Here is a 14,728-nt window from a genome sequence, read left to right as displayed (position 1 = left end):
TGGGGGCTTCTGGCAACATCTCTGCTGCTGTTAGGGTCTTGTGCCTGTGTGTGCTTTGGCTTCATTCTTCCCTGTGGTTTGGCCCCAATTGCCTCAAGTACCGTTTAGAGATGGGTCAGTGGCCAGAACTGGAATGGGTGCATCTTCATAATGGAAGAGCATGGATGTGCTTGTGAGCTTGATGTGGGGAGAGAATGAAAGGGCCCTCCCGCCAGCTGAGGTCTGTGGGAGCAGCTGGTGGGGTGGTACTTTGCAGTGGGAACAGACACGGGATGGACATTGGATGAGACTCACTTGCATTTGGGAAAAAACTGAGTCAGTGTTCTGCCAGAGTCAGTGCATGCATGGGCTATCCCAGATGGGGTGACAGGGTGGCACAGAAGTGGTTTTTTGGGGTGACGGTTGAAAGGCAAGCCTCGTATGTCCACAAGCAGTGAGTTTCTCACAGGGAGCACAAGGCAGGTTCAGGTGTGAGTTGTAAGAACAGTATGGGCAGCTAAATTTAATTTTCCCCCTTAGCTGGGTGAGTTGTTGCTCGTGCAGCAGTGCTGCGCTGACAGCAGCTCTGAGGTGTTTCCAGTCCCAGCAGAGCACTGATGGGCACTGGAACATTTTTCAGTGAATGGGTTGAGTACCTGCCTGCCTCCAGCTCAGCTGGGGCCCAGGGCCCATTTGAATCAGTTTTTACACTCGTAAGAACTTGTGAAGAGAGTAATGAGAACCCCCAGAACCCAAAAGAGGTAGTGAGGTACAGACAGATGTTGGCAAATGCAGTTACTTACCAGCCTGCATTGTCCTTCGAGCTGCTTAGCTGTGGAGCCTCAGTAGCCAGGACTTGTCTCTTTCAGCCTCATTTCACATGGGTACAACATCCCCAGAGCTGTGTCCCTGCTCCCACAGCTCCCCTGGGATGAGAGGGCAAAGTGACTCATCTCCCTGAGCACAAATGGATTCTGACAGCAGAGGTTGTGGGTCCTACCCCCTCTGGGCTGGGGTTGTGACTCTGGTACTGATTTTAAAGCCTCTGAGTCAGCTGGTCCTGTTCTCTCCCCCCAGCTCCTGCTCAAAGGAACAGGAGTGGTGGCTCCAGTGCTGGTACCAACACTTTGCACCAAACAGTAAAGAAACAAAAAAAAATACCTCCAAGAGTTTAAAAAGCTTTTAATGGACTGTAAGACACTAGTAAAAGAAAAATCTTGTAGGAAAGATGCACTGTAGTCATTTATTGATTGCTTTCCAGGAAATTCAGAATTTTTCTAATAGGAGCAAGTTCATTTGCAGTGAAGACTCTGCTTTGTTGTCTCCAGCACCTCAGAGGCTGCTCCCTCCTTTCCCCCCCGCCAGCCCCGAGTTACAGATACCTGTAGGGTCAGACAGGAAACCGAGGGTACAGAGCACAGGGACAGCACTTGGCTCCAAGGGTCAGTAAGAGCAGCAGCACGGATTAGCACGGGGCACGATCCAGGACAACGCGAGGCAGGGAGAGGCTGGGCACCAGCTGCGGCCAGCCCAACCTTCTTCTACAGCTTGATCTGCTTGGAAAACGGGACATTCAACTCTGTCGGCATCCCAGGGCCTGCAGCAGCCACATCTTACCTGCTTGAGGACAGTGACAACCCCACAGGATGTGTGTGGGAGGGGAGGGGACAGGAGGAGCTCTTTAGTGGCACTTGCCATTCAGTACCGTCCATTGCCAGCAATGGCAGCTCCCAGCGCCAGTCCCAAAACCAGTGAGCAAAAATGCCAGAGGTTTCAGTGCTGGGGGAACTTCAGTTTTATTTAAACCCCTTCCCCAAAACCTGGTACTTTCTGGTTGTGATTCTGTCAGGTTCAGGGCCCTCAGCTCTGTATCAACAGCTGCTGTTGCAAATGATACCAGGTCTCTATTTTCCTGCCCTCTCCCCTGCCCTCAAATAGGGCTGTGATACCCTCCTCACTCCCCTTAGCTCAGCCCTCATTTGCTGCATTCCCACCTCACCGAGGCACTGGGGTTTCCACTGCAATGGAAGTTTGTGCGCTTTTTTAAAGATCAAGCCCTCACTCTTTGGATACAGTATCCCAAGTTACTCAGCTGCAAGCAGAGGCAGAGGTGGAACGGTGAATATAATATATATCTATATATATATATATATATCTATATATATATATCTATCTATATCTTTACCTTGAAAATTAGAATGTGAATGTTACAAAACCCCACTGAATTGCCAAACTGCCAACCAAACATAGAAAAAAATGGTTAAAGGGATCCCATGGCTATATCCTGATGTAGAAAATGCTGTACATCCCCCACTTCCACATGTCACAGGCTTCAGTCATCTCAGTGACACAAATATGGCTGTTCTCAGCCCAAGCTTGAATAGTGACTGGGGGGAAATCAATCTTTTGGCTTGGAATCCACGTTTTACAGGAACGTGGAGCAGTGATGGGGCTGGTTCTTTACTGGTTTAGCAAAGCAGTGTCCTTAGTCAACATAAAAATGACCTGAGAAATGTTACATTCCTCCAGACAGTTCATTTGGAATTCATATGTACAAAGTAGAAATAACTGCTGCGCACACACACGACACGGACACACACACGGCAGGAGGGCCCCGCGCGCCAGGACGGGTCTGTGCTGCCTCCGGCCACCTCCCCTCGCGTGGCAGACACAGCCTTGGGCACACAGATTACATTGCTCAGATTAGTTCTTTGCATTGTGTATTAATTGTACCAGTGCAATAACATTGTCAAAAAGGAGGAGCTGCTCCGAGGGCAGCTAAGGCCCTGGGCCAGATTCAGAAAAGGGTGGTTTAAACTTTTTTTTTTAAAGCGAGGTACACGTTAAGCAGAGCTCTGTGTTAAGGGGATGGCAGCAGAAGGCATGCTCGGCTCAGCCTCTTTCTCCTCCACAGCTTTGTCCTCTGCTTCCAGCTGTTCCCCACTTTTCATGCTTTCCTGGAGCTGCTGGCGTCGCTGCACCTCGGCTTTAAGGTTTTCCAAGTCTTTTTGGCTGAAGGGAAAGCAGGAAGGGGAGCAGACATGAGACTGGCTGTGGGAATGGTGAAGCAGGACAAGGTCACGTTCAACGGGGGAACACTGCTTGCACTTCCCTCCCCCACAGCTCAGCCATGCCTGAGCACAGCCAGGGCCCAGTTTGCTGCCTGGGTTTGAACAAAGAGGCACCAGGATCTGCTCTCTCAGTGGGGCTGGGGCAGAGCAGGGGCTTCACAGCCTCCAGCTGCTGATGCTGCATTTTTACCACCAATGATATTTGCAGCCTTAGAACAACAGTCTTGGCTCAGGTCACCTATTTCCACCATCATCCCAATCAAATTTTCAACTAGAAGTATAAAAGACAGTTAATAATAATAATAATAATAATAATAATAATAATAATAATAATAATAATAATAATAATAATAATAATAATAATAACAATCCTGCTGCTTGCAGTGCTCTTGATGCTAATCAAGGCCTCAATTGGGATCTTGGCTAAAACAAACAAGTCCTGGGGAGCTGGTTTGTGCTCTTTTGTGACAGTGCAGACTTGATTTCTAAAGGCATAACCCAGAAGAATCACTGTACCTTAGTGGAATGAAGAGAATTCCATTGATAATGTTCAGCTGCTCCAAGACACTGGCCATACTGGGAGCTGTGAACTACATCACAAGGGAAAAGAAGTTTTAGGAACCTAGAGAGGACACTGAACTGCTAAACATGTCTCTTTACCAACAGTTGAGAAAACGGCATCATTTACATTATCTATCTCTGTGTATCTGTAAGCTGGAAAGCACCATCTAGAGCTTCCCTGCAGGGAGCTCCTGCTGAACCCTGCAGGACTTCAGTTAAGTACATCACAGTGCCAGCTCCAAAATGTGTTGGGTTTTCTACCCTCCTTTAAGTATTTTAACAAGGGTAAACCCCTTAGTGATGTTTTTATGGGTTTGAGCCTCTTCACTGGCCACAAATCCCTGGACTTTTGATTCAAGGTCCTTGTTCTCCCTTCATTGCCATGAACTCGTCAGGTCTGTTGCCAGTTCTCCACAGGGAGAACACCCACACACAGAGCATTGTTCCACTGTGTCCTCCCTGCAGCTGCAACCTTCTTCCCCAATCTGCTGGGGTACAGCGTGGCAGGGAGAGCGCCCATGGCACAGGCCGGGTACTCTGCCAGGTGTGGAGGCAGGCAGGAGCGGCTGGGTTTGGCCCAGGAAGGCCAGTCATTGCTGCTCCATGTAAGGTAAACCTGACAGCCCCTCTGTGCTCTCTGTGCAGCCTCCCCAAGCACAACATCCCTGGAAGGAGAACAAAGCATCTGGTAAAAGATGACAGCATTTCTGAGGATGAGGAAACCAAAGTATTTCTGGGTTGAGCAACCTGCTGCCTGGCAGTGAGTCAGCAGCAGGGCAGGGTTGTGTGCAGGTGTGCCAGGCTCTCACCCCAGGAGCTGTCCCTGTACCCTGCTGCTTCCCCAGGCACCCTGCAACGCTGTGCTCCATCCACACAGGTGACAGACACCACCCTGTGTCTGAGCCACTGCCCTAGCAAGGGCTTCTGCCTGGGAAGGGACAACTGCTACCCCCTCCTGACAGTCCGTGTCCCTCAGGAGCAGCTGCACACAACTCTATCTGGCAGAGCACGATCCCCAGAGCTCTGGGTTACCTTCAGGGGCATGATGTTGGCATTGGAGCCGTTCTTGTAGATCTCGTTCATTGTGCGCTGCAGAGCGACCGCTTGCTGTGTCAGGTATTTCAAGTACTCGGAGCTCTCTTTGGTCTTTTCATGGTGTTCACCGAGCTGATGGGAAATGGGAAAAAAGAAAAGGTTCAACATCACAAGTGAGAGCAGGACCCAACCCAGGGAACACACCCGGCTGCTGCCAGCTCAGCACCCCTACAGGAACTCAGCAAAATGGATTTTACCTGCCTTGGCATTCAAGAAGTAAAATAGCTCCTCTGGGAACCTTCTTATCAACATTTCACATTTTCATCAAGTGGGAGCATATTTGCTGGGTGAGCAGCATTCCCTGCACTGGGCTCTTGTTCCAGGTGCAGCATCCCCCCACCTGGACCAGTATTCCAGCATTCCCCACACTGGGCTGTGCCCTCAGCCAGCTCAGCTGAGTCACCCCGTGCAGCCACAGACCTGCTCAGACAGCCCCGGGCTGGGGCAGGAGTTTCACTGAGCAGCAGCCTGAAAGCTCAGCAGGCTGAGAGCTCACTACCAAACCAGTTTGGAGCTGGTATTTAAAGATTAGTGGCACAAAACATGAGAAGAGACCAGTTTTTTCCAAGCCCCACCAGAACGTGGGGCCATCCCACAGGAGAAGTGCTTGTCCAGCCATGGGTGGAGCGTGGACACATTTGCAGGAAGCTGAGCAAAGACTCTGGCATAGCAGTGGGCAGTTACTGCACAGGGCAGCAATTCTGCCCTGGCCCTACAAGGACTCCCTGGCATCTGGTCCGAGCTGTTTGTAGGAAAGGACTCCCCAAGGCCCAGGCTGGGCACTGGTTTGCAGCAGAACTGCTCAACTCTGGCCCTGCAGTGACAGCTCACAAGTGCACAGTGGGGCCACTCCTCACCTGATTCTTGTAGATGGTGTAGCCTTCCTTCTCATGCTGCAGAGCCGACCGGAACTCTGCTTTGCTCTCGTACACTCGGGCAACCAGGTGGTGGCTGAGGGAAGGAAAAGGGCTGAGTCACTTCTCTGAAGAAGAAACATTTCTGTGCTATAGTGGGCGTGACTGTGCCATTGGTGTCTGGGCTGAAAGTCTTAACACACGTGTCAAAGGAGACTGAATGCAGCACCCTGGGAGTTACTTCTTCCCAGCCCAGCTGAGGATTCAAATACTACACTAATTAGGTTGGATTTTAGCTGGAATGCTGAGAAGTGACCTACAGAGGTAAAGACTGAGCTGGGCATCTTCTGTCCTGCACCCAGGAAAGCTGAAGGCCACAACAGTGAACTGAAGGGAGAGGCAGATCCGTGGGAATACCTTGGGGCTGGATTTATTAACTGGAGAGGAAGGCTGCAGCCCTCAGGCAGAGCCAGGCCTGAGTACTCTGGGCTCTCGCCAGCTGGGAGAGCTGACTTGGCTTGGACTGTTGGCCTCAGTGCTTCTGGAATGAAAAAGAAATTGCTGGGTTTGGCAGTGTTTCTCTGTGGGAGGAGACGGGTCTCTCTAAGCACCCCAGTCCACTGAGGGACAGCTGAAGAGTCTCTGGAGCCTGCACATTCATCAGCCACTGGAAAACAAGGCAGGCTCTTGCAGGTGTTTAATCAGGTTGATTTGCAGCCTGATGGAGAACAGATGGCTGCAAGAACTGGGAGTGGGCCATGCCTGGCTGACAGAACCAGTTCTGCACTGAAGGACAGAGGGCATCCAGCACTGCAGCAGTGGGCACTGGGAGCAGATCCTACAGGTGTCACCAGTCCCAGCTCCCTTGGGAACACACAGAAACCACTCAGGGTTTTTATTCAAATACAGAACTTTATGGCAAAAGACAAAAGCACATTAAATGATTCTCAAAGATCCCTCTCTGAGGGCTGGAACAATTAAACATAAGCATTTAACATACTGTCCCTGTCTCCCAGTGTAATTCCCTTACCGGCTCTCCAACCCTTACTTCCCACATACATTTTTCTATTGAGAGTCCACAGGGACCAGGCTTATCTTGACCGAGTTTTGAGCAAGCAGCATCACAGCAGATCTCCCCATTAACCTTAAGAACAATGGATCTCCATCTTTTGAAATAAACTTGGATACTGCACCATGACCTTGGTTCTGGGACAAGACTGAATATGCAGTTCTCAAGCCCAGACCCTCCCATGTGAGTGCTCAGTGAGTGTGCTCGCTCTGACAGCAGTGACCCAGCCCAGCACCCCACCCTGCCTCACCTCAGAGCAACCTTCAGAGACTTGGAGCCGTGGTACTTGGAGCTGATGGCCAAGGCGTTCTCCAGGAACCGCAGGGACAGGTCGTACTCCATGACCCCATGGAGCACCAGGCCAATGTTGTTCTGTACAGAGAACCAAGCAGGCATTGGGAAAGACACACTGACACTGCAGTTCCTGCTCTGTGAACAGTGGGACCCCACAGGTGTGTCACTGCCAGAGGGGCTGTGACCCTGGCCAGTCCCTGCAGCAGTAACACTGGACAGGGACCATTGTCCCCCATGGCTCAAACAATCCAGGCACAAGGGAGGTAACAAACTCTCCAGTTTATGCCAGTGCAACAAGAACACAATAAACAAAGGAGTTTTCCTAAGGATTACAGGTCTCAAAACCATCTGCAGTGTCCCAGTGCAGAGCTCAGCACAGAGGCTGACCCTCCCAGCTAAAGTGTCAAACTCCTTTTTTCCTTCATCTCATGGCACCAACCAGCAACAACCAGGGAGGAAAAGCACTGCCTAAATGCTTTAAACAGCCATCATGTGGGCATCTTAAAGGCCAAGAGGTTTCTCAGAGATTAGGAACTTGAAGACTCCTAAACAAATTACTTACATCTAAGAGTGCCATTTCTGGGTGATCCTCCCCAAATACCAACAGCATGAGGTAGCGTGCACGGTACAGCAGGTTCAGTGCTGTTGAGAGTTGGCTGTTTGCAAAGCAGTACAGAGCCAGGTGCATCTAGGACAAGAGAAGGGACCCAGCATTAATCTAAAAGAAACTAATCTCTACACACCTTCCTTAGCTGCACGTGAATAAGAAGTCTTCCTCACTGGTTGAAGAAGGACTTCAGTCACTTTGAAATGATGCACAGTACCACTGAGGTGTTCCTGAGGACACAGCACTGAGGAAGCTGTGTGTTTTATTTCAGTTTCTCTTAACACCCCTCACAGAATATTTCCAACCTGACTTACATATGTATGTCATATTCTGACTCTGTTTTGGAGGGGATTCTTTCCTCTTTTAATTTCTGACATAAGCCCAGGGCTGAAGCGAGGAGAATTAATACATCTAAATAAATACGCAGCAGACAAACATTAGAAACCTAGGTTAAGCAGGACAAACGGTAAGCACACAGGACACACTCAGCTTTTCACTTTGCAGGATCATAAAAGACGATGAAATGGAGAATTCTGGAAAGAAAGCTGCAGAAGAGAGGAAAATGCAACTTTTCCAGCTGCAGACATGAACTAAGGCTCTCAGACTGCAGCCAGACCCCTGGGGTGCTGCTGCTCCCCCAGCTCCCCATACTCACATATTCTTGGATGGTGTTGGGGTGTTCGATGCCCAGGACCCTCTCGCTCATTAGCACCGCTTTCTGCTGATTGCTTAAGGCCTGAACAGAACAGAACCCAGGGCAAGTCACACCACGCTGTGAGCTTGAGGAAGCATGGGGAAGGACTGAGAGCACTGAGGAGATCCCCTCAGAGCCCCTGCTTACCTCTGAGTAATCTCCCATGATATAGTTGAGCCGAGCTAGCAGCCTCAGGCAGGCACAGATTTCTACATGCATAGCACCATACACATTGTTGAACAGGTTTAAGGCTTCATTGATGAGCTCACAGCCCTCCTTCAAGAAACCTGAAAAGAAAGTATCTCCATATGTATATACATATAAAAGAACCTCTAACACTGCTGGAGACAGGAAGTGAGACCAACGGTGGGATACACAGACACAGGTCACTGCCCTGGGCACAGGACATCACTGCCCTGAGCCATCCTTGCTCATTGCTGGTGGCTTTATAGCCGGAGTAGATCTTGGACACCAGGGTTGGCAGCAGTGCCCTGGTGGCCATGCCCCAAATACCCTGCTCTTCCCATTATCAGGGATCATCATGAGAGGCAGAGGCACATGGGGTCTGTACCTTGCTGAACTTTTGCTTGCCCGCTCTGGAAGAAGTGGAAAGCATCGGAGGCTTTGGGGTTTACATGCTTCACTACAGGGAAGATGTTAAGAATATCCTCTTCTGTGAAAGTGGGCTTGTGCCTGTTGTCGAAGTTGTACTCCTTCAGCAGGATCTGGAGGGACCAAAAAGAGTGGAGGGCACAGTTACCACTTCCACAGGCACTTGGCAAGAAAAGGGGCAAAATTCTGAATGTGCAATCACAGTCAAAACATCTCCTGTACCATGACCTGGGACAGAAGTCTCCAAGGTCAGATGTAGGTGTGCACCACCACCTGTACATGGCAAAATGGCACCATGGTGACAACACTGAACCCGTGACAGGAGAGCTCCTCCAGCTGTTGTCCCACAGCCCACAGAGGAGTGAGAAGGGAGTGCAATTGTACTGAGGCTAGCTGTTCTTCCAAGGGACATGCTAGCAAGTTTATTACTGTAAGAGTGAACTGGATCAGAAATCTGTTTCTCAGAGCTGGGACCTGTATTCCAACATGTACACCACAAAGACCCTCTGGGGCTCTGCTGTGCCTGCAAAACACATTGCATTAACTCTTCATGTTCCTCCATACAGGACATGATGGCAAGGGAGGGAGGATGTGGATCTTACCTGGACTCCAGTTTTGAGGGAGATTTCACGGAGCAGGGTGATTTTCTGTAGATTATACACTTCAGCTGCTTGGTCAGCATTCTCACTGCAGAAAGTACACACAAGCTTCAGCTCTCAGGGGAGTTTCTGCTCAAGGCCATTGCTCCATTGTGGGTATGTGAGGCACAGGTCCCTGTACAGCCAGGTCTAACCCAAACCAAGGACGAACACTGCAGAGTTTGCCCACAGTCTGTGAAAGCCTCCAGAGCACAGCAGTGCTTTTACAGAAATCCTGTGTGTTCTCAAAGCCCACTGCGGTGTTTGGGCTGAGTACCTTCAGCTCTTGGTGAGGAGCGAGCAGTCCCTGTCACGAGGGGATGATCATTCTCCAACTGCCAAAAGTTGGTTTTTCTCTTGGGCCATTTCATTGAGAGTGCTATACTGGAAGCACCAATGTGCCCCTTCCTTATTCCCCATCTCTGCTCATGTACAGCAGCAGTTGTCCTTTTTTCTGGAGCTGAAGCTCCCTTCAGCCTAAATCACTGTTGATATAGACAAGTATCTTCTGACTATATTACTTCTGCTTCTCACCTTCTGATCCCTTCTGTACCCTTAGGAAAGGTTTGCCTTCCTCCTCTGCTTTTCATGGCTGCCTTTGCATCATAGGTTTCATCTGATTCAAAGTCTCACTTCCCCATTCCTACTCTTTGCCCAATCTCTTTCCATTAAAGATCTGTTTAAGTCCCTCAAGGGTACAAATTTTATGCAAACAGAAAACAAATAAAAAAGGGAGGTCCTGTTAATGAAGAAGAGCTACAGAAGTTTGGTGAATCCAGGGACAAGCCAGGGTCACCTGCTCCACTTACCATTCAAGATTGAAATCAAAATAGTTCTTTGCTTCTGAACAAATATTCTTCCATAGCTCCTGAGGGGTCATGCTTGCCCAAGCAGTGTTATCAGCATTGCCAAGGTTCCTGTTTTTCCGTTTCTTATTCCTCTTCTTGGAGACCAGCTCATCAGCTGGCAGATGGGCAATGGGATTTGGGAAGGAGCTCAGAAAACAATTCAGGAAGTGACTGATGGCAGCAGATAAACCTGACAGCTCCACACCCTACAGGGAAACACCAGAGTCAGTCAGGAGAGACACCTGCCATCCCACAGCACTGCTCCAGCCCTGAGCCTCACACACACCCAGTCCTACACAAACAGGGCCACCTTCCACGACAGGGACAGGAAGGCAGCGTGTCCAAGTGGCACTAGCACAGACAACGTAGGATTAAGTGTGTGCCTACACACAGGAATGCAGTGCAGGCATGTACGCTTCGGGTTGCTACCTGGGACAGAGAGAGCAGAGAGTGCAAAGAAGGTTTTGGCACTGGAACCAAGCCAGGCGTATTGCTAGGCTGTGTGTGAATACAGCCTACCAGGATATGTAGTGTTGAGTCAATTAAAAAGGCTTCTTAGAAGGGCAAAAGCAACACTGTTTAAGAGGAAAAAGTACTACAAGGAAAACAAGCTGTGATTTCACTTTTAAAAGCCTCCAACATAATGAGTGAGGATCTGGGGAGGAAAAGCATGAATGATTGCTCTCCGGGAAAGCTTTCTTCAAGTGGGAACTTGTTTTCCCTTGCATATGAGCCTGTACCTATTTCAGTGCTAATGAGCTTGTACTTCTCGTTGCCATGCAACCCCAGGAACTGCCTAATGAGAGGAGAACCCCAAACAGCTCTGTTTGTGGAAAAAAGTCATTAGGGAGGACATACGAGGCAAGAGGTCAGATTGCAGGTCATACCTGGAGGTACGTCTTGAAGATGTGTTTGGCTGATCGAGTGATCAATTCACTGATTCCAATTTTCTACCCAAAGGAATAAAGAACAGACTGAGTGCATTGGCAAGAATATGGAAAAATAAACTGGGCTTTTGAAATGGTCTTTTAGCAAGATCTGCAGAAGATACACTATTCTCTCTGCAGCAAGGGAGCATAGTGTATCTATTCTCTATTCAAACAGAACTGCAAAAGCATTTGACAGCCCTCCTGGAGCCAGTGAGGAGCCCCTGGCACCTCTGTGCCCACAAGCCATGGGTGCAGCTCAGCACAGCTCCAGCAGTGCTTCAGGGGCTGCCACAGCCCAGCCCCTGCCTGCTCCTGGGCAGCCACACAACACTTCAGAGTCTGATCCAAAGCCCAGATGTGTCTTAGAGGCTTAAAAAATACATGGCTGAAAATCCAACTGTGTTACTTACTATTACATTTGGGAATCCCTGAAGCAATTCTCTACCCCAAAAGATACTTACAGTTCCTAACACTATGAAATCCATTAAGGATTTGGAAAAAAAAACCTCCCCAGCCACCACTTACAGGTCCTCCTCCCTCCTCCCCTGTTCTTGAAGCTGTATATTTTTACACAGAGAGAACAACTGGCCAAGTGGGAATCTCCTTGGGACAAATGATGCCAGAGTGGTTTGAACTGTCTGATGTTAAGCCTGATGCTTACAAAGATGTGATCCAGCTGTGCATGGCCGGGGGTCTTGGTGATGAAGTTGATCACCTTGCCCAGGTAACGCATGTTGATGCCCCTCTGGTGCATGGCCTCAGCCAAGGTCGCCCCATCCATGGGGAGCACCGTGTGATCCAGGCAGTCCTTCACCTGCAGGGTATGGACAGACTTTGGTTACTGAACACAAACACAAAGGAAAGAACTTTCATTTAAAAAAATATTTAAAAAACCCCCCACCAGGAGGCAGGACAGGCATTCCCCAATGCCACTTCAGACACCTCCTTACCTGGGGCTGAGGGTTGCCCTGAAAGGAGGCCCTGACCCCAAACAAGACTCTTTTGGTGAGTAACACCTGCTGTAACACCAGGGACCACCGTGGTAACACAGGCAGGGGGGACACCTGCAGTAGCCAGCCCAGTCTGGGCCAGGTCCTTGCCACTGGGGCCAGTTTCACTCCTCTGTCTCAGCAGGGAAGGAGCAGCACTACACTCTCTCAGAGGCAGAGGCAAAACAACTCCTACCTGTGCAACTAGGAGACTGACCCTTCTTTAAGGGCTTCACAGTCACTAATTGCCATTTCCAATTAAAAGAGTACGTGGAGCTGTGCACACGTAGCTGATAAGGACAAATGTCACTTGCATGTTAAGTTGTGCTGCAGTGCTGATAAACAGTTGTTTAATTCACATCATGGAGCAACACCAGCTCCTCTCTGATATGCACAGGACTACCTGCTACAGCAGCTGGTCTGCAACCTGCTCTCACACAGGCCTGTGCAGTGTTTTGGGTTTATATACTGGAGTATCAACTACCTTGTAATCAACAATCACCAAGCCCTTTTCTGACTCACTTACCTACTTTTTGTTTAAAGATTGAATAGCTGGTTCTGAAGGCGGTGCTGACTACAGAATTAGTGGATTTAGAGTTCAGAAGAAACTTTCTAACAAGGAAAACCCTCTTGTAACACAAGACCAACAACTCCTGGACCTCTCGGAGTAGAGCTCATGAATTCTCTCCTGCCAGTTCCAGTGCCTGCTCTGACAGCTGCATAAGCCATCAATTCAGCAAGCATCCCAGGAAGGGAGAAACTGGGATTTCTTACGTGGCCAGGTGCATGGGTAATGTCCAAAATGCTTAAGACTTACAGAAGGAGTTTTTAATGACTGCTATTAATTAAAACAATTTCCCAGTTCACTTCAAATTATTAGTCACTGACTGAGTCACAGCCAGGGTCAGCTAAAACAATAAGCTGAAGGATGCCCAGGGCTAGGGAGGATGGCTTATGTGCTCTCTATTGTTCCAAACTCTTAGCAATAGCTTTAATTACCAGTGCCAAAATTTTTTTGTTGGATTGAGGTGAGAAAATTGTGCCATGATGTAAGATGGGCAAAGGAAAACCCCTCGTGCCTTGCACGCAATGCTCATGCTGTTCACCCTGCGGTCCCCCAGCAGTGCCAGAGCCTGCAGCTGCTCAGGTAAAGCTGCTGTCCCAGTGGTCACCAGCTTGCTCAGAGCAGCCAGGCTCTGAGGGCAGCATCACTACTGGCTCTGGGCTCCTTACCAAGCCTGGGATCTGGCAGGACAGCAGGAACGCAGCAGCGTCCTTCAGCAGCTGCTTCTGATCCTGCACCTCCTCTCTGCTCGACTCCGGGAAGCGAACACCTGGGAGAGGACAAGAGAAAGAACATCAACCACAGCAACTCACAGAAACCCAACTGTCTCCCTGGAATGCTGGATGCTTCAAAAACTTATCTCAAACTATAAATGTTTTGATGGGAAGAGCATTGGCTGCTGTGTTCAGGCAGAGGCTGGAATTGCTCAAACTCAATGGTTTGGCCATTCTCCTGCAATGTGCCTGCACACTGCCCCAGTATTCACCCCAAGAAGCACTCTGGGAGCTTCTCAATTTCCCAATAAAAAATATGGCTCCAAGTAATGGAAATTCATGCCTGTGCCTGATGTGTGCATGTAAAAGGGCACTGAGACTGCTCACTGAAATGTTACTACAACAAACCCAGCCCTTCACTGAGGTCCTAACATCAGTCGTTCAACTACAAGTGTTATTTTTTGTGAAAACTACTACATGAGGATCAAATTTGATCTTTTCCCTCCCTCATCTTCTTTTCACATGGTCTCAGAGCTGGGATGCTGGAGAATCACAGGAGGATTCTTGGCAGCACCCCACAGCCCTCCCCCGGGGTGGGAGAGGCTCCCCTTGGCTGCCCTTGGCAGCTCCAGCACTGCAATCATTGCTGCTTCCTCTCTTCTGCATCTCTGTGCTTCACAGAGGGCCCTGCCCAGCCTAACAAAACCAGCAACAGTCTTGGCCTCAGCACAGTGTTGATCTGCAGCTGGCTGGACACAGCCACCCTCAGAAGGGCTGGTCCCAGCTCTGGGTACACGTACCTGGTGAGAAAATATCTGGGTTAAACCGAATATCAAATGATGTGTCACTAATGGAGCCTACAGCCTTGCAAGCATTCCGAATCACTTCTCTGCTTTTGGGATCCACTGGAGCAGGAAAAAAACAGAATACAAATGAATGTGGAGCTCAGGAAATGACATTCCTAGCTATTAAATTAAGTTTTGTTACTAAAAACAGCAATGATGGCACATTCTAAAGAAATCCATTATAAAAACAATCAATTGTAAAGGAGAATGGCTGCAAAGTCTGAATAAGGGAACATAAGATGACCCAAAAATCCCATGGATATCCCCACCTCCAAGCAAATGCACTCAGAAATGCAAGCCTGGGGTTCCCAAAGGTGCCTGTGCACTGCTGGCCTCCTGCCTGGCCCCAGCCCTCCCCTGCACTC

The 14,728-nt window shown here is 49.3% G+C and overlaps 1 protein-coding gene across 2 annotated transcripts in view; it reads right to left on the bottom strand.

The window, feature by feature from the left end:
* Nucleotides 1–1,144: 1,144 nt before the first annotated feature.
* Nucleotides 1,145–14,728, bottom strand: part of CLUH (clustered mitochondria homolog) — a 32,857-nt gene continuing 19,273 nt past the window's right edge. For both annotated transcript variants that reach the window (XM_071447536.1, XM_071447537.1), the window contains exons 12-26: nt 14,319–14,423; nt 13,474–13,574; nt 11,913–12,065; nt 11,210–11,272; nt 10,284–10,528; nt 9,439–9,523; nt 8,796–8,949; nt 8,372–8,511; nt 8,186–8,266; nt 7,486–7,611; nt 6,880–7,001; nt 5,564–5,657; nt 4,644–4,778; nt 3,567–3,640; nt 1,145–2,991 (exon numbers count right to left, since the gene is read on the bottom strand). In XM_071447536.1, the coding sequence (XP_071303637.1) occupies nt 2,823–2,991; nt 3,567–3,640; nt 4,644–4,778; nt 5,564–5,657; nt 6,880–7,001; nt 7,486–7,611; nt 8,186–8,266; nt 8,372–8,511; nt 8,796–8,949; nt 9,439–9,523; nt 10,284–10,528; nt 11,210–11,272; nt 11,913–12,065; nt 13,474–13,574; nt 14,319–14,423 (1,847 nt within the window). In that variant the 3' untranslated portion in view covers nt 1,145–2,822. The remainder of the gene's footprint in view (nt 2,992–3,566; nt 3,641–4,643; nt 4,779–5,563; nt 5,658–6,879; nt 7,002–7,485; nt 7,612–8,185; nt 8,267–8,371; nt 8,512–8,795; nt 8,950–9,438; nt 9,524–10,283; nt 10,529–11,209; nt 11,273–11,912; nt 12,066–13,473; nt 13,575–14,318; nt 14,424–14,728) is intronic.

The sequence above is a fragment of the Agelaius tricolor genome, unplaced genomic scaffold, assembly GCF_023055355.1.
Source record: "Agelaius tricolor isolate 1412-34295 unplaced genomic scaffold, bAgeTri1.0.p SCAF_25, whole genome shotgun sequence".
In the NCBI taxonomy this organism is placed as follows: domain Eukaryota; kingdom Metazoa; phylum Chordata; class Aves; order Passeriformes; family Icteridae; genus Agelaius; species Agelaius tricolor.
The sequence above is the reverse complement of the archived record's forward strand: the minus strand, read 5'-3'. Positions and strand labels throughout refer to the sequence as shown.